Raw genomic sequence first — 23178 nt, 5'->3', positions numbered from 1 at the left:
CCTAAATGCTTTGGGTTTCTTATACTTTTCTTTTATGCATTGAGTTGTAATCCGTTGGCAAGCTGAACAGGCATATCAGGAGATGCATATGCTAAGCCAAGAATTCCAATAATCTATCAGTCATTTAATGACTACATGCTGGGTAAGCCCTGGTTTAGTGACTAAAGGTAATTGGAGCCTGCACAAGCTGTTGTAAAATACATCCGAGTGCATTGCATGATTGTCAAGCCATTTCTCCTCTATCAGTAGAGAATTAAAGGAAAATGTGGTTTATTTATTCTTATGTAAAAGTTTTCCTTGTAGAAATTATCATTAAAAGAAGAGAATTTTCCAGGGTAATTAAAACCACTGATGTGCCACTTAAATTCTCTGTAGAAACAGTAATTACGTTTCAGATCACATCAGCTATAATCTAGTGACGAGCTGGACAAATACATTTCAACAAGGAGATTTTCAGGGCAGTCCTTCTCTTGGGGAAAGTGTAGTTTCCCTGATGTCTTGTTTCTTGCTGACTTTAAAGAGGATGCTCATCCTAATTCTGAAGTCATGTTGGGAAACTGGAGAGGTATAAATGCTTCTCTGCTTTGTGAAACTGGTACAAAATATACATTATACACTTCCATTGTGCAGGATGATATATAGGTTGTGAAATCTATTTCTTCAGTTTCTTCTATTTACTTTCGCCTATTTACTTTTAGGATATGGTAGCTTGATATTTCATTTTTCAGTGTTGAGGAAAGTGCTACTAAATTGGTAAAAAAGTTAAAAATGTTAGCACAATAAGGAAAATAATATTGAACACATTATCAACATTAAACAGAAAAGATACCATGGAATTTCTAATCAACTTGAACACTTCTCTCAGAATTTGATGGTTTAGTGTCTGGAAGGCAATGTTATAGGGAAAAGTAAATATATTCCCAAAATCTTCATAAGGCTAAAACCAGAAAAAAAAATGAAGCGTAATATAATGGATGCAAAATAAACAATCAGATGTTATAATTTCCACCTGAACAATTTGCAGACCTGGCTCATTCTCATAGAAATCAAGGTTTATGGTATGTCATGCACCATTAGGTTCTGCTAATCTTCCAGCTTTGTGTCTAGCTTATGGGAACTAGGATATAACTTTTTTCATTAAGGAATTGTTATTGTGTCTTCCAGGATGCAAGATAAAAGCTGTGGCCAGGCATTGCCTCTTTCTTTAATGCTGAAGGAGACTTACTCTCCAGAGAGAGACAGCAGTAAAGGATATCCTGAAAATATGTCAGAAGCTTCATCCTACCATGACTTTTTCTGTGATTCCCTGTCAGACACACAGAATGGTGAATTTTCAAATGGACTTTCTGCCTTCCTTACCCAGGAGGAGATAAGTAAGAGCCTTGACATAGCTCGAGAAGCCATTGCCAATTCCATGGAGGAAGATGAGAACGCAGAACCAGATGTTACTCATTATGTCAACACCTCTCCTTCTAGCCCTTCAGAAAGCCCTTCTTTCAGGGACACCAACCTGCATGAGCAAGACGCTTTACAGACACCTCAAGCAAGCAGTTGGACTTCATCTGCTGCAAGTCATGTTCTCCCAAGGAATCAGGAAGAGCAATCCACTGCACCTCAGACAGAGGATAGTTTTGTCACAGTTTCTAGGAGACAAGGAAGCACCTCACCCTTTCTACCTGCTAGTCCCAGCTTTGTCAGAAGCCTGAAATATGCAGAGAAAGGTGGTTCATGTATGCCTAAGATAAGCCCAAACTCTGAATTGACATCCCAGGGAGAAGCTCCTTCCAGGAACAAGCTGTGTGACAAAGCTGCCACGTTCATAGAGGAGTTATCATCTATATTTAGACAGGCAGCGAAGACAAGAGGCCGTAGTCCTGATGGGGACTCTTCTTCTCCAGACAGTGGATACCTGTCTCCTAATAAGAAACAATTAGCTTTAAGTACCTTGGTGAACCAGGAGTTTGACAAACCACATCAAGACACTGAGTCTGAGGAAAAATTACCTGGGGTTCATCTGAATGGAAAATACTATTCTGGAAGGGGGAGCATCATGGAGAGCAAAATGGTCCTGTGCCGTCCCTTCATCAACATGGAAGAGCATGAGCTTTCACCACCTTTATTCACTCAGAAGCTCCGGAGCCAGGAAGTTGCTGAAGGAAACAAAGTATTGCTGGAGTGCAGAGTTGCTGGCAACCCAGTCCCTGATGTCAGGTAAGTGCTAAGTCACCAGATATTATCACCAGATTGTGGAAAATACCTAAGGACAGGTATGACAGTGACCTGCTTAGAGGCAGTCACGTAAGAGCAGTCAACATGCAGTTTTACAAAGCACAAAGAATAACACATTCTAATGTTTTTATTTCACTAGAATATTTCACTCTATTTGCTTAGGAAATTAAATTCTTCTTGATTTAAGAGCCACATGGCAAAATTAGAAACAGAATTGGCTCTAGCAACATTCTGTGTGATTGTTACTTCACGAATCCAAATAAGAGACAACTTTCCCCTAAAGAGCATATCTCAAGAAGATGATACAGTTTTTACTGCTGATTAATTAGAATGTCTCCAAGATCCATGTAAACTGTTTTTCTGAATCTTAACTTGGGCAGAATCATAAAATAAGAAGGCTCCTAATGACTGAGCAAAATGAGTAATGAGAAACATTGCTGACATAATAGTAGATTATTGTAAAATCAAGTATACTTTTATGTAATCACATCAATATATATTAATTCGTAACTTCTGTCTTATTTCCATTTTGACACACATAATTGTGCTATGTTAGCAGTCTGTAGATACAGACATTATTGAATTGTGGCAAACAGGATTCGTGCTCACTTTTCAGGCTCTTACAAATCTCCCTGACAGTCAAATTAATACACTTTGATGGTCCATTCTCGAATTGCTTTTATTTATAATTATTAAAAATTCTCCATCCGGCATATCAGTTACTAATAAAAACTACTTTTTCAAAGTTTCCACGAAAAACAAATTTTCCCCTTCCTGTCTATTTCATTATGGATCATCAAGAGAGGAAAAATACGGCAACTGCACCTCAAAAACTACTCATTTCAGAAGTCGATGCACTTCTTTTGCGTGTCCTTTCTGTAGTGACACCGACTTGGCTGAAGAGGTCACTCACACACAGCACGGGCAGCACAGAGCCCTCAGAGTGAGCGCTGCTGTGGAACCAAGAGAGCAAAACCCAGGGCTCGCTCAGGGGTTAAGAGACAGCAAACACTTGAGGGATGTTTGTGTGAGACTCCAAAGTCTGAATCTTGGGGAAAGGGGCTTCTTTCCAGATGAGAAAGCATGCAGAAAAATATGCAGTAGATTTTTATCTATAATAGCATTACTGGGAACTTCTAAACAGTTTCAAGTTTCATAGTGTCATCTAGGCACATCACTGTCCTTTCTGGATATGAAAAGGAGTTTTATGGTGTATCCTATATATATCCAGTAAATAGTTAATTTGCTGCAGTGGAAAAAGACAAGCCTGTTTAAAACCACCCACATATTGCAGAGCAAGTGAAGAATGTCTGCACTGCTTTCAGAAATATTTTCTGTAAATGGGAGTCATATATGGTTTAAAAATAAAGCAAAACATCAATGATACAATTATAGTTGACCATTCATTTGTATTTTGGTAGTGAAAATAATCCATTTTTCTAAAGCATTTTACTTAGACAATTGTTTCATTAGACTGGATTTCTGGTTTGTAAAATATATGAAAAACAATCTTCAGACCATAATCATATTATTCAAAATATTTACAGTTTTCTGAAGAAATTGGCTAGAAAAAAATGTTTAAAAGATATTAATCTTTTTGTGAAGATTTGTGAATAGGTAGAAAGTAGAAATGGATATTAGGAAAGTATTGTATTGCATTGCCAAAAGAAGGGCTATGGGACAAGCTGAACAGTTACCTGGTGTGAGAAGTGTAAGAACGAGCCATTTGGCACATGAAAATCTGAACAGGAGATGCAGACAAGGGCCTGAGCCAGAGCTGCCATAGTCTGCACATTTGCATATAGCATTAAAATCTGTAGAAACCAAGCTTCAGCTCTTCTGATATTTCCCAGAAAACCCAGTTTCAATAACAGCCACTGCAAAGTTGTTTTTGGAACTCTCTGTGATAAGTGTGATTAAAGCAGAAAGCAGTTAGGATTTTTGTGGTGTTTGTTTGTTTGGCTCAGCTGGGAAGAAAACTGGATGCCAAATTTCCTAAAGTCATAAGGAAGTAACAATAGTTCATTGGTGACAAGAAACTCACTAAGTTTTTATTTCACCAGGCACTCAAAAATTTTTCCAGTGTAATAATGAAAATGGCTTATATTTAAGCAGCATCAAGCACTGGCAACTATGAAATCATCCCATTGACACCAGAGCAAAAGGCCTTCAAAAGAATCTACATAAGCTTTTCTAATTTTTTGGCATGTTATTGCTTTTCTATGCCTCACATTTTATCCTGGATCCAGGTAATCTTTATAACTGGCTTTCTTCCCTTTTCATAGCTTTTTTGTAGCTAAACTTTCGAAGTCCTCAGCCTCTACAAAGTTGAGCTAGAATCCTTCTTTATGCTGCTACTTTTCTTATGAGGACAAAGATAACAATGGTGCAGACTCTTAGTATAATTAAAGAAACCATCAAATGTAGTGGAAGGACAAGGTGTGTATTTGAAGGCTATTTGACTAGGAAAGCCTCTTAAATTTTAAGTTCCTTAGATGTTCATAGCCATACACATCTGAAAGTAAAACAGTAAGTGTTATGGTTTGAGTGAAAAAACTTGACCAAAGTAGCTTTGTACTACAAATAGGAAAAAAGTATATTTTGACAGAAGAACTTAAAACTAGAATCTTAGTGTTGAAATCCAAAATAAAATAATTAGTTACAGTTCAAAAATCATTAAATTTTTTTTTCAAAGTTCAATGTCTAACTTATTAGTTCTACTAGCAGAAAATCAGATTTCTTACAATGAAAATTTTGTCACTGGTCAGAAGAATTCTTACATTTCTGAGCAACCCAGATTCCAGCCTTAAGACCTAAGAGGGTACAGAGTGATTTGAAAAGTTCTAGGATATCTGCCTTCTAAAGAAGGTCTAAAACATGTAAAATATAAGTTGAAAAAAATTTTCTGTTACTCTCAAAACCATTTTATCAGTCAGTAGCTGTCTTTCAAAGTGCATCAGCGATGCAGTGTTTAAAATACTCATAATAGCCCTGAGCTAGCTAAAGCAAATCCCAGCTGGGTGTGACTTAGACCTCTTCAGCATTTCCCTCACCACCTGAATATTTAATTGCTTCTGAGGTCTGCCTGGAGCTGAAAGCCGTGATTAAAGTATTTTCGGAGGTCTACCCTGAGCTATAAGCTGTGATTAAAATATTTACACATATACACCCAGCTTCTGTAGCACAAGAAGTATTGAAATTTTTGTGCAAAATATACTCTTTTTCTTTTTCCACAGCAAATTGATGCAAAAAAATCCAAATCAAGATTAAAAATAAGGCACTTTCCACATACTACATGACAAGAACAGGGTTTTTTTGCTTTAAGGAAACAATTTACCCTCATTAAGATCCTTTTCTTCTCATAAGTGCTGTTTGTCTAGATTTGCCTGTAACAAATACCCAAAATCCCCACCTAGAAACATTACTTGCATGTAACCCAGAACTGTTCTTAGAAAATACAGAAACAAATGCAAAGTACAATACTTCCATTTATAATAAAACCAAATTATGTTGACTTCTACAGCTTCAATATCTTACCCAGTTTTACAGTCTTGAATGGCTTTGAAGACTAAAAACATGTGATAAACTATGTCAACACCATAGTCCTCCCATCAGGCACAGCTGCAAAGAAAATTGAACATCAGATTAAGTCATGCTTAACACAAATCTGCAAAGCTGTGTAAAAACTCAGGTGTACAGGACAACAGTGGTTATAACTACCTACACAGCAGTTGGTAGTTTTAAAGTCTTGGAAATGTAAGAGGTGTTATGGATAGAGTTTTTGCTTCTTTGCTGGACTTGATTTGAGGTAGGAAAATCTGTCTTTTAGAGATAGAATTTAGTCTTGTTTCTTGAAGTCTCTTATGAGGTAAATTTTGTAGTCGTAGTGACACACCAATGCCTTGGTGGGAGATAGAGGTGTTCTACTAATTCTATAATGGCAAGGCTTTGGTACTACTTATTTTTATAAAATATGAATAGTTATTTATGTATGTGTGGTTATAGGGCATACTTGACCATTCCAGGTGTCCTTAGGAATGTGTTCCTTGCTTTCTTGTTGAAACTCTTTAATAGTCATCTTTAAAATTGCTGTGTTACTTTTTTATTTGTGGAATCTTAACTATTTAAGTTAGATTTTAGAATTAGATGGTGCAGGTTTTCAAATATTCTTATTAGCTTGTATACATACTTACGTTATTCAAGACGGAAACTTTAGTGAAGAAATTTTATGATGAACTTGTTTGAATTATTTGCTAATTCCATTCTTGTTTGCTTGCCTCAGACCAAAATTTGCTTCTGAACAATGATATGCTTAATGTATCTTAAAAACAGAGTTTAGTAGATTACAAGTATTATGTTAGCTACGGTGATTGCAGAAATAATTCGTAAAAGATAAAAAAGATTAGGATGTATTCTGTGTGGGAGGAGAGGACTCTTGTGACTTGAAAATCAGTAACAGCTATTTATACTATTCTTATATAATAAAAAAATCAAGTCTTATATTGAGCTTTGAGGTGCTTCTTACCTGATTCCCAAAATGCAACATTTTGCATTAAGAATTGATCTAAAATACTTCCACAATTTATGCAATTGGTTCTGCTCCATTATTTCAGTGTTGTTATAGTTGTTTATTAATATTTGGAACAGTGCAACAAGAAATAGTGGGGTTTTTCTATTATGCAACCTTTGGTGAATAATAAGTGTTTCCAGAACATCTTCTGTTTATTTCCCAAAGGTGATAATTCATGAAATTAATTGTCAAATTGCTCACAAATATAAACTTTTTTTAATATTCTCCCCATATTTTTCTCTATTAAAATGTTTTCCCAATAAACATACTTTTATACAGAAATCTCCCATAGTCCTCTATAAATCTTTTCAGAGTAGAATCCTGCTAATCTGTCTTCTTACTAGCCTTTTACAAACAGAGGGTGCTTGTTAAGAGTGGTAAATATTCTTGTACCTAAGGAGTTCCTTGGGTCAAAAATTTTCTGTTTGCAGATCTGGATGTTTTTCTGTATATGGAGGGAGCATTGACAACCATCTGAAAGTGTAAACAGCATGCTTATTGCTGAGATTAAACAGAAAGATGTTGTTAGCCATTTTTATCTAGAAGTACACTCATTTAAGAAATCTTCTCAGCAGTAATATGTTGTCATTTAGGGTTTTTTTTACACTTAAATGCAAATAAAATATGTATCGATATGAAAATTATATGTCAGCATCCTCAATATTTTCTGTCACAGTAATATTTTTTCTTTCTCTTTGTCAATAATGTCTTCATTATTTTTCTTGGGATTTTTCTTCAGTTACAAGTCAAAATAATAGCTATTTGCAGTTGACTTCATTATTATTATTTCAGCCCTTCTTCCCTTCTCATTTATTTCCTTTTATACAGTTTGTTTATTGGACCATACCACACCATTCTTGTGTCTTTTATTTGTTTCCTTTTCCTGATTTTCAGGTAAGGCCTGCCCATCTCCAGGCATCCCTGGAGTTTGAATTTTCTTTCAGAGTAGATCTGGAATGTAGTGTTGAAAGTTACCTCAGTGACTTGTGGAACTCCTCCTTAATTCTGCTTGTCTTAGAACAGTGCTCTGGACTAGAGGGCTTGGTTGCGGAATCGAGGGGTTACAGTCCAGCACAAACGGCAAAGCTATTGCCGCGGCTGCCTGTAGGGATTTGTGGCCTGCAGGTATTAGGTAGAGAGTGTGCATCTCTGAGATTCTTCTTTTCCGTTTGCCATTCATTTCGTGGCAATAGGAGTCCACACCCTCAGGATTTTCTGCATTTGGGGGAAACATACAGTGGAACTACGGCCTGTGTAGGTCATGTTCCCACCTGCTTTAAGAAACACTGTGGCCTGTCTGTGCACTGCTGCTAGTGTGTTGGTTTTCTTAACTTGTAAGTAATAGTTCTTTTACCTCAGAACCACTTGGAAAGAAGATTTGCCATGGTGCTCCTTAAGAACAGCATCTGGGAGTCTCTTGTATGATTGTCTGGTTGGAGAGAGGGGGCAGACCTTAGTGCAGTGTGGGTGTAGCCAGGTTGTTACTCTGCAGGAATGACTGCTTATCACCTTGCTGGGTCTGTTCATGGGGGTGTGGTGCCTAACCCAGCATATGTACCCATGTGCCCTGCTGGTGAAGATGGTTTTCTAAGTAGGGAGAGGGATTAGGATTGCTTTGTTGATGTACCACATGATACTGGTTTATGACATGGTAATGTCAAGGGCAATGAGGGTCATTAGGGATATATATTCAGTGTTGTTCACCTGGCCTGGTCTTGTCCCATGCCTCTGGGTATTCATTAATAATCATTAATTATAGGCTACAATTATTTAATTAATTATAATTATAGGCTATCTCTCCTATAGGCTGGAGATTATTATTAATGATTATTGTAATTAATAATAATCTCCAGCCTATAGGAGAAACAGAGGAGGAGGATTTTCTCCAGCCTTCCATCCCCTTCTCCTCCTTCGGGTCAGCTATAAAAGATTTTGAGAATTTTGGATTCTCTTTAGATATTAAGAAAGCCACCTTTCACTAAATTGTTATCTCAACCCATAGGCCCTGTTTTTATCCTTCCTTCACCAGAAGGGGCAGGGGATAGGGGAGTGACTTATTTGGAGTTTGATCTCCTCCTGGAGTTAGCCCACAATAAAGATAACCAAATGTTTTGTTTGAAAGGGCGGGTTGTTTTTTTTTTCCTTGCTTGCCTGTCTAACACCATAGAGTACAGTATTTAAAATAGGTACCTGGAAAGCATGGCTCTTTCCAATGTGAAATGATCTTTAAAAAGTTCAGATTGTGATAACAGGATAATTGATACAGATCTTATAAAATAAACAAATTGCTAGAAAACAGGCAGAGCAATCCACCGATGTTACAAAATGAGTATTCAGAGATCTAAAAGAATTTGTGGATGTGGTTGGGAAGGTGGCCTAAGGGGACACAAACCCTTCACTTGTTGGGTTTTGTAAAAGCTCCAAGGAGGATCTGTAGATTCTGGACACTCTGGTCATTCTTATGTGTCATTTATTTATTGTCTCTCTAGAATAGTTTTGACTACATGATAAAAGCATTTCCTCATCTTTGTTGTACCGTCTTTGCATCACCAGGCTCTCTTTCTTTGGAGCTGTCATTTTTCATGAATGTAGAAATAGCTCTTGTAAATTTTGGGGTTTGAAAGTTTCAAACTTTTGTTTTTGTTTTTGTGTGTGGTTTTTTTTTCTCCTAAAAATTGGAAGAATAAAACCTGTTAGGTACATGAAGACAAGTGCTCCAAGAGGCAGTTGTAAAAACAAAGGGATAGTTACTGGAACTAGAATTGCTCTGCTAAATTGGAAATAGGAAGAGAATTCCAGCTCAGGGACTTTATTCTTGGGAATGCCAATATCTCTGATTTAGTTTTTCTGGTTTCATTACTGAAACTTTTAAAACATCTCAGTTCACTTCTTTATTCTTTTATTCTTCTTTTTCTGCCTCTCAGTCAAAGAATGCAGATCTAAAGTTCCTTGTTAGTGCTCCCAAAATAAATAAAGTATGGGCTGGTATTTATAAAAAGACTCAAAGATTAGATGAAAATTGTATCAAAATACTTGATGGCTAACATGAAAAGCTTAAAAGTAAAGTAATAAAAATAATGCTTCTATCTACATAATGGAAAAAGCATAAAGGACTTTTGCCTTGTATTTACATAGGAATTGGATGAGACTTGGATGAACTTTAAAATAATGTGGCACCACATGTCTTCATAAAGCTCTTTCGCTACGCGAGTTTTGTCCATGTTAAAAGTTTTTAGTTTAAAAACAAAGTTTAATTGAAGTAGTTTTAAAATACAGATTTCCCACAAAGTGGTGCTGAAACAGTGCCAGAGGCAGAATTCCAAGAGGCTGATTTTACTTCATGTTTCAGAATTTATTTGTATAAATCTTATATGCTGTCTCTGGGCCTTTCCAGTATTGTGCAAAGCATCAATAGCCAAGAAATCTGACAGTGAAGAAATAAATCAGCAAACTGCTTGTTAATTGAAAGTGATCTGTGAAAATGAAAACTAAATGTAGAGGCTAAGTAGAACAGAGGCAGGAGTGAACCTACATGATATAGGCCTATTTTACTTGTATTGAAAGAGAAGAAAAGAGCAGTGAGGCTTTTCACAGAGAAGTGTTTGGAGTAAGTAATTATGGCATCATTAGTTATTAGTGTTCAACAGCTATGAAGTGCTATTCCAAATCCTGTTTAAAATATCATGCTTAATACACTTTGACATGTTTGCTCATTTGCCTAAAGGCAGTACCACATCTTGCATTGTTTTAAGCTTCTTAAGGGCAATTATAGCAGTTTATTAATGTTACTTGAACAGGACATATTTTTTTAAAACACAATACATTGCTTTATAAACATAAATTAAGTAAATTCAAGTATAATTTTGAAACCTCTTGCTTTAAAAAATCTAATAAAAAACTGCGATGTCTGAAATACACTCTGTAAATGCATTCTTGGCAATGTGAAAGCTACCTTTAGAGATGTGGATAATGAAATTGAACAAATAGGACTTCTCTGCAAACATTCATAGCTGATGGCTGAAAATGTTAAACTTCAGTTTGGGCTATTAGAGCTGGCAGGGCTTTAAGGGAGGTAGGAAAGGCTATGGACTAAAAGCTTATAATAGAACAAACATAGAAGAAACATTTTTAAACAGCAGTGAATAATGAGCTTATTTTATTGGTTGTGGGACCCATCTGGAAAGTGTGTTTTTTTCTAACAAGTGTTATAGTTTGATCGGGCTCTGTTAAGTGGGCTGGAACCGTGGTTCATTTACTAAATGAACTCCTCCTATTCCCTGTAACATAGGAAAATAAACAAGTAAGTCACAGAATCATAGAATATCCTGAGTTGGAAGAGACCCATGAGGATCGTCCAAGTTCAGGTTCTTCTCTTAGTATCCATATTTCCTTCCCTGAGCACAAAGATATAAAGAAAGAGGAAAGTTAAGGAGTTAGCTATGGAGGTTTTTATACCTTGTACAATTGTATTCATATTTTGAGGTGGGTGGTGGGAGAAGAACATCAATCAGCCATTTTATGTTGTCATGAGTTTTCACATTCCACATGCTTTAGAAAAAAGTGAAAATTAAAAGATTATTTGGGGGTTTTACGCTTCAAGATTTTTAAAAATTATGTCGTTACGCAGTGAGAAGATAGAATTTCCTTAACATAGCAGAATGAACAAAATTTGGAAGCTTAGCTTTGTGCAGAATAAATCTTAAGAGATTTAAGTGTTTCTTAGCTTTTGTCCTCAAGAAAAAAATTCACATGTATTAATTTAAGAAATGTACTCAATTTCTATTTCTGTGCCTCTGTAAGTTGCCTTATCTGCCTTACTCACAAAAGGGGAACTGATCAGTAGGAATAGGGAAAATTTGCAAACAACTGAAATGGTGAGGGACTTATTTAAATATTGAAAACTTGAATCAATATCCATATGGTATCTTTCTATAAATCAGGAAATTAGCATACTTCTTAAATAAGTAGGAAATCTGGGTAGAGAGGAGGTGCTGTTTCATTAAATAAATCAAGAGGAATAATTCAACTTGATTTTTTCACCTGGATTTACAAAGGTAAAGTTGCAGAAGGGCCAAATGCCTGTACAGAAACATCTCATCTGATGTACTGAATCACAGCATGTTCAAAGGGTTTGTTATTGACCTGTCTCCAAGATCCTCATTGCCTTGAAGTGGTGTGCTACCAGTTGGTGTGACACTACTCAGCAGAGATGAGTACACAGCTTAAGACTGGGCGTAGTGTGAACTTGAATAGGTCTGACTTCCTGTGGGAAAGGGGAATAAGTTAAAATGCCTGGGGATTGGAGGTAATTAACAGGTAGAATAACTCCTAAAGTACTGGGGTTCTTTTTTCTATCTATCTGCAGGTCAAAACAGAGACTAGGAGATTTAGGATTAGATTCAGGACAGATTTTAGGAGACTTAAATTCTTCTGCAACAAATCTGTTACAAAGACATATCTGTTATGTTTCTTTTAGTCTAATACTAACATGCTGCTTCAAATCAAAGTGATTCGTTGTTTCATGTTATTAATATTATGTACTTGCAATTCATGCATACATTAACATTATAAAAATAGCTTACTTTGCAGTTATGCAGTGCCTTTCACATGAGCATTTCAGTGCTTTTTAAACAGTTTGTATAATATGTGAACGGTTTTTCTTTATCTCCTCTTGATAAAATTGTGCTTTTCAAGTAGTCAAGGGAAGAATTTTAGACAAATAGAATCCATCTCTCATTTATAGTAAAACTGAGGACACCTATTGCTAACTATGAACTCTTTTAATATCACAGAGAAGATATTATATCTCTTAGAGCAAGTTATTCAATCTGGCTCCCCATTTTCAAGTGAGACTAAGAGAATTTATCCTAATCTTTGTGAAAACCAAATTCGGTTCTGTTTTTTGGGAAAGGCCCATGTCAGGCCATTTTTATAGTGCATGTTATGAATCTCCTATGAACTTGAGCAAATTCACTTTTCCAACTGAAGCATATTGCCTGATAAATCTATTCTTGACCCTGTTCTGTACAGAGTCTTGCCAGATCCCCTTACCCTCCACCATCAATGAAACCAGCAGTTGCAGTAATCTCGGTAGACCTAAGTATGTTTCATTTTTTCTTCTTTTTTTTAAAATTAATCTTACTAATCTTAACATTTGCAGCAGGGATTATTACAACCTGAAACCTGACTCAGTGTTGTAATAGAGTTTATACAGCTGCAAGAAGCATGAAACAAACAAAAGGATAGTAGTATAGAAACAGAAGTCCTCACTTAAGTTAAAGTTCTGTTTACACCCAGTTTACATGGTGTTCTGTTAAGTTTGCCTTTCCAGTCCACGGGTGTTTTGAGAAACAAGCTGAAGGCAAAACCATTGTTCTGTAAATGGGTTGCCCTTTGTTGCCTCAACAATTGTAAGGCTAATATCAAGGTATGTAGATTAGAACAATTTATCCATCTTACTGCAATTCAAACTGAAATGTCTGCTTTTAATATTTACTGAAATTTGCATAGTGGTGGCTGGCAACACTGTAGCTGCACTTTTGGCAGATATCCGTGCTTACCCATGCAATAGCTTCATTATATAAGGAATGTCAGAGATGAAATAAGCAACTCCTGATTCCTTAGAAAGGCTCTCCACACAGCTAATAAAGATTCTTGGAATGCAAATGTCTGACAGTGGGAGATATGAGGAACCACAGACCCTATACGTGGCTCTTCCCATATATGACTAAGGCACTCTGTGAATTGGCAGTGCAAGAAAACTACATTGCATGCAAATGAAATGAAAGAACTGAAGAAGTAGCCACTACTTAGGAATGCTAGAGAGAGGACTAAGGCACAGCCTTCACTGGAACTTTTTCTTTGCTAGTACAATCTGGTTTTGACATCTCTTTTAGGACTCCCACTGCTATCATTGAAAATCTTACCTCCTGCTCATAAGTGATGAAACTGAGGTTACTGGGAGCAGGTTTAGAAGGAATACCACAATCTGACTCCTTTTCTGACAGTCGCATATTGTCTTTCAATAGAAATATCCTTTACTTATTTCTACTAATTAAACTGCAAGTAAAACATTATAAAGAAGACACATAAACATAAAACAGAACAGATGAAGTTCCTAATGTTTTATTGTATACTTTTTGTCTATATTACTAATGGAGTATTCTTCTTTAAAAATGTATTTTAGTAATTTACAAAAAAAAAAGTATACTTTTTTTTTCTGGAAGAGCATTTAATACTACTATCTGTGCCTGTCCTTTTTTTGCTTTTCCTAAAATCTGCATTTCAAGTAACAGCAATTTCTTTTCTCAGAAAGGCAGTTATCTCAGAGAAAGTGCCTTCATAACCCTTTATGTCTGTCTACCAAGAGTCTTCATCTCTCCCTACTTTTTCCTTTAGGTATTCAGATTTTTTTCTCTTTCACAGTATAAAATAGTTCCACTCATGCATAGGATCCACAACCTAAATCTAGGGATATTTCTTCCTCAGATTAGGTCTGATTTTCAAATATAATTTGGAGATCGAAGCAGGCTATGGAAACTCAGCTCCAGGCGTGTGGTTAGAATAAGGAAGCTCTATCATGTGTTGCAAGGTATTTTACTAGGATATTCATTCTGCTCCCACTAGAATACAATTAAGACTTTTAAGTAGTTGTACCTCTACTTTAGCCTCTTGTTGTCTTTTTTTTTTTAACTGCCTCAGCTGAGCTAGTGCATTTTGTTACATCTAACGTAGGCTGTCCTCCATTTCCATAGAGTGGTGCTGATTTTTCTTGTCTTCCCACAAATAGAACAAGTCCGCCCTCAATATGAAGTTCTTGATATGTGAAATGTGTTAAGACTTTCATCAAAATGCTGTTCTGTTGTTCTTTAGAAGATCTCTGTTTCTTTTAGTTGCTTGGTAAGTTTTCAACCTTTGAATTCTTTCTTGATTGCTGTTTGGTGAGTAGTGCACAGGGCATAACTTCACACCATTTTACTTTTGCCTTCCATATTATACTGGTTCTACTTTCTTGTTTGCTCATTTACTCCTAGTAAGCAGCACAAATACAATTTCTTAGTACCTTTCTCTGTACTCAAAATGGAAACCATCTAGTTCATTATATAATCTCCCTCAAAATAGTTGGTCATATAGGAGGCATCTAATAATAGTCTTTGAACAGAAATGCTTTTTCCCCTCATTGGTCATTAAAAAACAGTGACTAAATCCACAGCTGACTTAAAAATCAGTAAAGATTAAAAGGTCCATGTGGACATTAAGAATGGAAGCATCAAAAACTTTGAAAATGTGAAATCAAATCTTAAAGATACTGGAGCAAGGGTACTAGTGGGTGTTTTTAACACTATTCCATTACCCATTCCATGTATATTTTATGTATTTCTTAGGTGTAAAGATGGCATTGAACTTTTCATTCAAGTCTTGAAAAGTGTAATGATAATTCTTAACACCCACTACCACTACCTGAAGTAGAAGGGATTTCAGTGGTGACTTAACACACATGTAATCTTTGCTATAAAAGAATTATTTGCGCCTTTGTTTAGAGTGGCAGTAGGCTATTTAAAATGTGGTGTTTCTTTGTTGGTTCTTTGTTCTGCAGTGAATCAAGGGCTAACATAATCTTCTCAGGAGGAAGATACATGACTGTCAATCTCAGGGAAATTCACTTATTTTACCATAAAGAACTGTGCTTTGCTTTTTCTTACTTTAATATAAATAAAAACAATAAAAAACCCAACAAAAGACCCCCAACCAAACAAAACCAAAAATCCCCCAACAATTACTCCTCCCCCCCCAAAAAAAAAACAACAAAAAAACCAACAACAAAAGCCAGCCACAATGGAGCAAATTGCATGGCATATTGAAGATTACTGGAACAAACACGCTGGAGATGAAAATAAAGGAGTAGTGGTTGACATACATGTGCATCTTTCTGATTCATTTTAAGAAAATGCTATTTATTCATTTTTAAGACTAGCTGTTTCTTTGAAGACTTTAACTGGTCATTTTCCATGTTTATTGCAGTGAATGTAGGTTTCATATTGTGCTTAGTGTATCAGCAGTATTATTTGAACTTTAAGCCTGCAAAACAAAATGTATGAATAAGTGCAAATGAGATTGTCATCTATTTGAAGTCCTGTGAGGCAGTTTAAAGAACTAGTGTGGGTTGTTTTTTAAAAAAAACAAAACTCTTTAACACACAGTATCAAATATTCAATCTGGCACATACCATCTTGACTTCCAAGAAAACCTTGTATTGTGGGCCAAAGGGAAAAGGAGGAGGAGAACTTCTGAGGCTTCTACAATACTTCAGGCAGCTGGTATTCTAAAATTAATCTTCCTTGCATAAGCTGAAGTAGGATAGCTTCAGCTATAAAATCAATTATATCAGATGTTCTGCTAGGTTTATTTAGTGAATCTTAGAGAATAAAACTGAACCTTTTCTTGGCTTGCTAAGAATGGAATGACAAAATCTTTGAGACTGACCACTTAGGCAGGAGGGAGAATAATTTCTGACAGATGCAGTCTTTCTACATAATAGCTCTGGGAAAGTTTTATATTATTCCTGATATTGCTGGGTATTCACAGCTCGGCAGGGAGGGGAGGAAAGATCACTGGTTTAGTACTGCCTTTAATGCAAGCTCTTGTACTAAAGACTTCTATTAAACTCAAGGTCCTGAATAAACAGGAAAGCACAATATGTAGGAAAGGACTCCATTGCGAAGGGACTTGTTTCAGGACAATGGTAAGTCTGCAGTCATATTTTGCAATGGCTTGCAAGTGTCCCGTTCTCATTTGGTAGTTAAGTAAAGCAAGAGGAAGTTGCATGGTAGATTGATTTTGAAGCCTATCAGTGTTTAAAGAGAGCAAGCAAGAGACAGGAAGGCTCCTGACTTTTATTTCAGTATTCTAACAATCTTTCATACTTTAAAGCTTCAACAAAGCAAGCATGTTGCACAATTAGTTCCAATTTCAAAATACCCTTTATCATAAACATGGTGCTGTAGACAGAAAGCTAGGAGGCTGATTTCAAGAGTCTTACAGATTAATGTGTTTTCCACTTATTTCTCAACTTTAAACTGTTGTTATGAAACGTGGGCACCAGTGAGAGATAACTGTGGTGCAGGGAAAGCTACTGAACAGAAAAGAGCTTTGTCTTCTAGCTGATGTAACAAGCTTACAGAACTAAAGAAATCTGTAGAGCAACAGACCTCATGGTCCCTTAGTTACTTACTCTCCTCATGGACCATGAAGATATTACACGATTCAAGAAAGGCAAGTATCACTCAGTAAGCATAAGGCATAGCTGCTTAGATGGGGCTTGGAGTTTGTGATATTATTGTTGTTATTATTATTGTTATTTCTACTATTAATAGTACTTCTCCTAATCTTGTGAGAGTGTTGCAGTTTTACCAGACTTGAGTTTTACTGCATTTTTGTAGCTGTTCTGTTCCCTAACCATAGCCACCTCTCGTCTGGGATATAGAATTTCATGAAGTCACTCTGTTGTACAGAATGACTATGAGAAGGCTGTGGTGGTTGTAAGCAGAGCATCATGTCCCAGTCCAGGGCTACCATTAGAATTTAGGACTCCTGACCCCTTTATTCTGCTCCTTGTTAATAAATCTGCCTGTCCCTACTGAAGTCTGTTCTTTACACACAGATGCTGTTCTGAAAGGATGATAGTCTACCATGCATTCACAATACACTGTGTCTCTCATGCAAACCTCTGTATTGGCCACCTGATGATCAAAAACTTCATTTCTTCCAGGAATACAAATGAGAGATGATCTGTGTAATTTCAGTAAACCCAGCAAGTTCTGTAGACATTCTCTTGTCTTGGTTTGAAAACAAAACTGCTTTTTTTTGATTGCTTTTCTGCAGGAGTCAGCAAAGGAACTTGATGTGAGAGAAACAAATGACAATTGCTGCTAGTTTTTTAAATGTACCTGAATGGTTTTTCTTATTTGCCTGTGGTTATATTATTTCTATAAGTTCCTTTTCTAGATTTTTGATTTAGGGAAATGAAACTATCCTTTTGCTTACTATTTGAATCCCTTTCACTTTCCTAGTTTTATGTTTCATGAAACCTTATAGCCTGAGAACCCTTTGAGAGTATTCATCATAGATCTAGCAGAATACTTTTGATATTTATCACAGCATGAAGGCAAAATGAAGAAATGCTGAGGTTTAATGATGTTTTTCTTCAGAGCAGCTACTAAAAAATACCAGTGGAAAAAATGTTGACCTGTGTTAGGGCCAAATATTGGCTAGAAAGGAAGTGTTTTGATTACATTGTAGTAGTATGAAATATTGCCTAAATAATGAAAGGCAAAAGGATATGGCCTCTTACTATATAATCTCTTTGGCCATCAGCCAGAGCAGGAAATTTTCTCTGGGAGAGTGAAGGTATCGAGTAACTTGAAAAGGAATATATTTTTAAAGACACTAACTTCATTTCACACTGCTTTCTAGAATTAGATTGTCACCTTAAAGAACAGACTTCTTGTTTGAAAAGTTGACTGCAGTCTAACTCTTTTTCTGTATTTATTTAAAATATGCTTTAATTGGATAGGAAAGAGGGGCAAAACTACAGAATACCATTGTTTTAGTAAGAACCTTTATTACTAGTGAACAGCCTGGGAAATATACTAGGGAACAGCATATATTATTCATGACTATAGTACAAATGTGTCACCATAAAGTCAAACACTAAAATACCATATTTGCAGCATTTCACTTAACAGAACTGACTCTTGGCACAGTCAGTGTCAGCAATAAATCCTGAAAAGTGCAGTGATGGGTCCTGCAATTATATTCTGCTTCTCCTGTTTGTTGCACCAAATGAGTTTGTTCACTTTTTTGAAAGTCTTTGTGGCAAGACCATTGCCTGAATGAATCTATACAGAACTAAGGCAGGAGAAGGAACAGAGATGAAGGGGAAGGCTGTAGATTGTTGGAGGGATTCCAAATCAATTTTGAAAGAATTTTGGTTACTGATTGAACCTTTAAAAGAACTGTTATTTATTGTACAAAAAACTGCATGCTGCTAAAATTTGAACAGTAAAATAGGGTTTTGCTCAAGGCAGTTGCAAATTGTTGACTACTATTCTACTTGTGGGAACAAAGCTACCACAATATGTTATTATGTACTAAATAAGTGCTGTTTTATGTAATGCTTTTGAAATGTCACTACCTGTATTACATTTGCTATATAAATTGTGATAGTGATTATTTCTTGTCTCAGTGAATTATTGAACCATCACAATATTCATGTTAACTTAGAGAAGCATGAGTAGGACCTGGTGGAGTAGAAGGAGTTAAGACTTAGACAAACATTCTATTCCATCAAGGCAGCCTGATCACCTCTCTTGCTTGAGTAGGATGGATGTTGCAACAGAAAGTGTATTGGAGAGAAATGTGAGATTCCTTCTTCTTTATCAGTCTCCTGCAGGAATTCTACCATGGATAGCATGGGAGAATCAGCATCAATCCTGTTAGTCCATGTATTCTGGTTCATCATGCCAGATACTGTAATGACATCACATCATAAATTATTTCTTTGGGGGCATCCACACCTTGCTTAATTGTTTCTATCCTTTGAAGACCTGCTGATTACACCTTCGTTATCCCTTAACTTCAAAAGTCCTAACCAATTAAAAGGTTCTGGGAAGGATTTTGTGACTGCTAAGGGTGTGGAATTTTTAGTGGGTTTTTTCTTTTTGTTTTTTGGGGTTTTTTTTGTGGGTTTTTTTGTTGTTGTTGTTGGGTGTTTTTTTTGTTTTTTTGGTTTTTTGTTTTTTTTTTTAAGAGAGGAATGAGCAGAAAATTAGGTGTTTAGTTTGCCTGAATTAAAGGTAAATGGTGCCCAGTAACATATGTATATTATCCTGCCAGTTCTTTAGGGCATATTTTGACATTTGATACAGGGCAACCTTTGTGCTAGAGATGTGCCTTTTGCCACTCCTATGAAAATCCACTCAGAGCTGGCCAAGTTGCAACCTGCAGTTCTTTTTGGATTTATATGTAGTTCCATGATTGAGGAATTTTGCCCTAAAGCAAAGATTATGTATTGTACTTGCTATGATCATCTCAGAAGCCAATCCAAGCAGCTTAAAGCCTTTACAGGCTGGTGGATTTCTATGCTCTCCATTAGGCTAAAGAGACTGGGACAGTTTGAAGAGAAGCTTTGGCCAGGAGTGTAGGATGCACTTAGGATCAGCACGTAAGAGGCCACTGTTAGGAGCTGTGAACAAGCTGAGAGCTGACCAGATAAAAGCTCTTGAAAACCAGGACAGGAGAGAAGGACAGAGGGCCTGGTTAAGAATGCTGGAATTGCAGTCCAGTGAGGGTAAAAGGAAGGAGATAGAAAACAAAGAAAACTGAATGACAGGCCAGGAAGCTGTGCTAGGAAATGTGAAGTACATGGTTTAGGGCCACCTATACAAAAAGATACAGACATATAAAGTATGGGACCAGGATGGATGGGGACGAAAGCATTCAACTCTCACTTGCTGTTTAGTAAGAATTTCTCATGGTAGACTAAAACATTCTGATGTGATTCCATGCCTTTTGTAATGTTGTATGATAGAACTTACCTTATTGGCTTGTTCCAAGAAGTATAAAAATGCCTTTAGTTCTAAGTAAGTATTTAAGTTATAGAGTCAATGACTCGGAATGTAGAAAACCAAGTTTCACACAAACAGTACACTACATTATGCAGTTATTTAATCACATTTTTCCCCTCCCCCATGATCTAATTCAGCCGATACAGTAGAAGGGTGAAATCAAGAAAGGAATTTTGTGAGATTATTAACTTTTTTTTGGTTGCCAGAGCTGGAAAACTAGGTATTGAATTAATATGCATAGTTATTTAATGAATGCTAAAAATTACATGTTATTCCAGGTAATGAGGTTGGTGTTTTTAGCTGCAACTGAAACTAATAGAAATTATGCTCTAAATACATACAGCATTATTTACCCTCTGAATAAAACAGCCCCAAAATATTTCAAATTGAATTTTGCAATCCTCTTTGCTAAGCACTTTGCTAAGCACTTTTTATCTCATTGTTAATTCTGAAAAGAAATTGCTTATGAATTGTTCATGTAGAGGGAAATAAAAAGACAACAAATACTAATAATTTTTAAAGTAGGTGGATATTATGTAGCAAACAAGTCCAAATGTTTTTGATGAAACCAAAGTTCTGAAGGAGATGGAACAGGAACAGGCATGGAAATATAATGTTAAGGACAAATGGAGAGAGAGCAGGCTCCTTTCAGTCTCTCAGATCTTTATTCTTGCCCTTCCTGTGCCATTAGTATATGTTGGAAAAAAACTGGTAGCAAACAGTGCCATCCTTTCCTCTCCCAGACACCATTATCTGCTCAGCTTATGCTCCTCTGCAGAGTATGTGTTTGCTATTTGGCATTTCCTAGCATCTGAGCACTTAACCTCTTAGCAATGCTTTTTAATGCATTAGGCTTGTATGCAATGCTTTTTCTTTCCAAATATAATACTGAAAGCTCAGAACCCTCTGTCATTACTCATGAGATGCACAAAGTCAGCTTGTCAGATATACGTTGCTCCAGCTGACTTAAAAAAAAAAACAAAAACTATAGAGTTATTTTAGAATGATTGTTTTACCTGTGGTTTGAAAAGATTAAAATACACTACAAATTATATGTGCCTTTTGAAAAAACATGAGGTATCATTCCTCCAAATCTGCTTAAAAGGAAGGCCAACAACAATGGTATGGAAAAGAAAAGTTTCTACTAAATGCGTGGTTGCAAGGCATGAGTTTAACATTCTCCAGGCACATAAAAATTACCAGTTTTACCTGTGGGGAGTATTTCATCAACACATTTTATTCAAACAATACCCATTCTTATCAACCAGAACCAGGTTCAGTCTTGTTAATGGGATGAATTGGCAATGACTTCTGTCTACATAGCAACCAGCAAATATTGTTCCAGTGGTCCAGAGCAGCCAGTGAGAGGCGGGGCACTTTGGGGCAGCTTTACTCATGCCCGTGAGCACTGTGCTGCAATTCCTCCTCCTGACAACCCCCTCCCCACTTCACGGATGTGAACATTTTTGAGTATGATCTCATCTAAAAATCTCAAATACTTGGCACTTTTATGACAGGAAAGTATTACAAAGTGCTGTGAGGCTTGCTTCATGAAGAATTTAGATAGGAAGCAATTTTAATTTTAAGTTGTAAATGACTTACAAATATTTACCAAAAAACATAATAATGCTAACATTCCTAATTTCAGCAAGAGTTAGTGTGTGCAGTATTTAGTGTTTGCAAGTCCTTATTGTCCTTAGGGTCTCTTAGTGGAAGTGCACTCAGCTGCTTTTTATTGTTCATAAACAGACAGTGGCTGGGAAAAAAACTATTGTTTTTAAGATTTTAACATCTGCCACCTAGTAACGCCTCTTTCATTATGTTCTGAAATTCATTTTGTTGCTGAAATGCCCTTACTTCACTCTGCATAGAAGAATAAACTGTGAAATACTATATTGTCTGCTTTTCCTTTTATATTTTCTTAATATGTAATATACATCTTTATAAAGGAAATACTTAATGTATGCAAAGAGATGAACTATGTAAGTCAGGAAGTATTTAGAACATTTAACATGGGTGGTTTTTATAGGTGTCTATCATTTAATGATGTTTTCTGTATAAAAACAATTTCTATTATAGAGACTTCCATCTCAATTTTAGTTTAAACCCAGTATTTTGAGGTTTTTGAGTAGAAGATTTAATAGGTAGATATTGCACCAGTGAATAGGATAAAGAATATCTTATACTTTTGGCATACATGGTAGGGAATCTAGGTTTTAAGTCCTTTTGGGCCAATAGGGAAAATGCTACCTTTACTTTTAGTTTAACTTTTCTTTTAGAAATATGGTTATTTCATGTTTTAAAGATACTGTTTCTGACTTGAGGAGAAAGGTGACATTAGATTGTATATGCCAATAGTAGGAACAAAAGTCCAAAAATACAGAAGTAGTGTTTCTTCTAAACATATAACCTCAAATTTTAAGCAGAGATATTTTGAATCTAAAGAGTTACTTGAAGTTTATATTTTTTAGCATTCAGTGTAGTTGTCTGACTTCAAATTCATTAAATAAAACCTTCCAGTTTTCATACAGGGATCCAAACCAGTAGGATCACATTTTCAAAAGCTATCTGCTGTGGACCACATTCAGTCAGTACTGTGGAAGCATATTCTATCAGATTTTTTTTTCTTGAAGTCAGAAAGAACAGTTGTTTGAATGTGCAGTGTCCATACACAGATTATTGTTCATGCAAATTTTTGATACAAAATGATTTCTTATGCCATAAATTCATGCATTGTGTATAGAGCATGTTCTT

The 23178-nt window shown here is 36.0% G+C and overlaps 1 protein-coding gene across 2 annotated transcripts in view; it reads left to right on the top strand.

The window, feature by feature from the left end:
* The first annotated feature begins 1164 nt into the window (after positions 1–1164).
* The window catches only part of PALLD (palladin, cytoskeletal associated protein), a 182429-nt gene continuing 160415 nt past the window's right edge, over positions 1165–23178 (top strand). For both annotated transcript variants that reach the window (XM_066186016.1, XM_066186015.1), the window contains exon 1: positions 1165–2211. In XM_066186016.1, the coding sequence (XP_066042113.1) occupies positions 1166–2211 (1046 nt within the window). In that variant the 5' untranslated portion in view covers position 1165. The remainder of the gene's footprint in view (positions 2212–23178) is intronic.

This window comes from Chamaea fasciata, unplaced genomic scaffold (genome assembly GCF_029207755.1).
Source record: "Chamaea fasciata isolate MVZ Bird 193981 ecotype frontalis unplaced genomic scaffold, bChaFas1.0.hap1 SCAF_6, whole genome shotgun sequence".
NCBI classification, from domain to species: Eukaryota; Metazoa; Chordata; class Aves; order Passeriformes; family Sylviidae; genus Chamaea; species Chamaea fasciata.
This window is presented reverse-complemented; position numbering and strand designations above follow the sequence as displayed.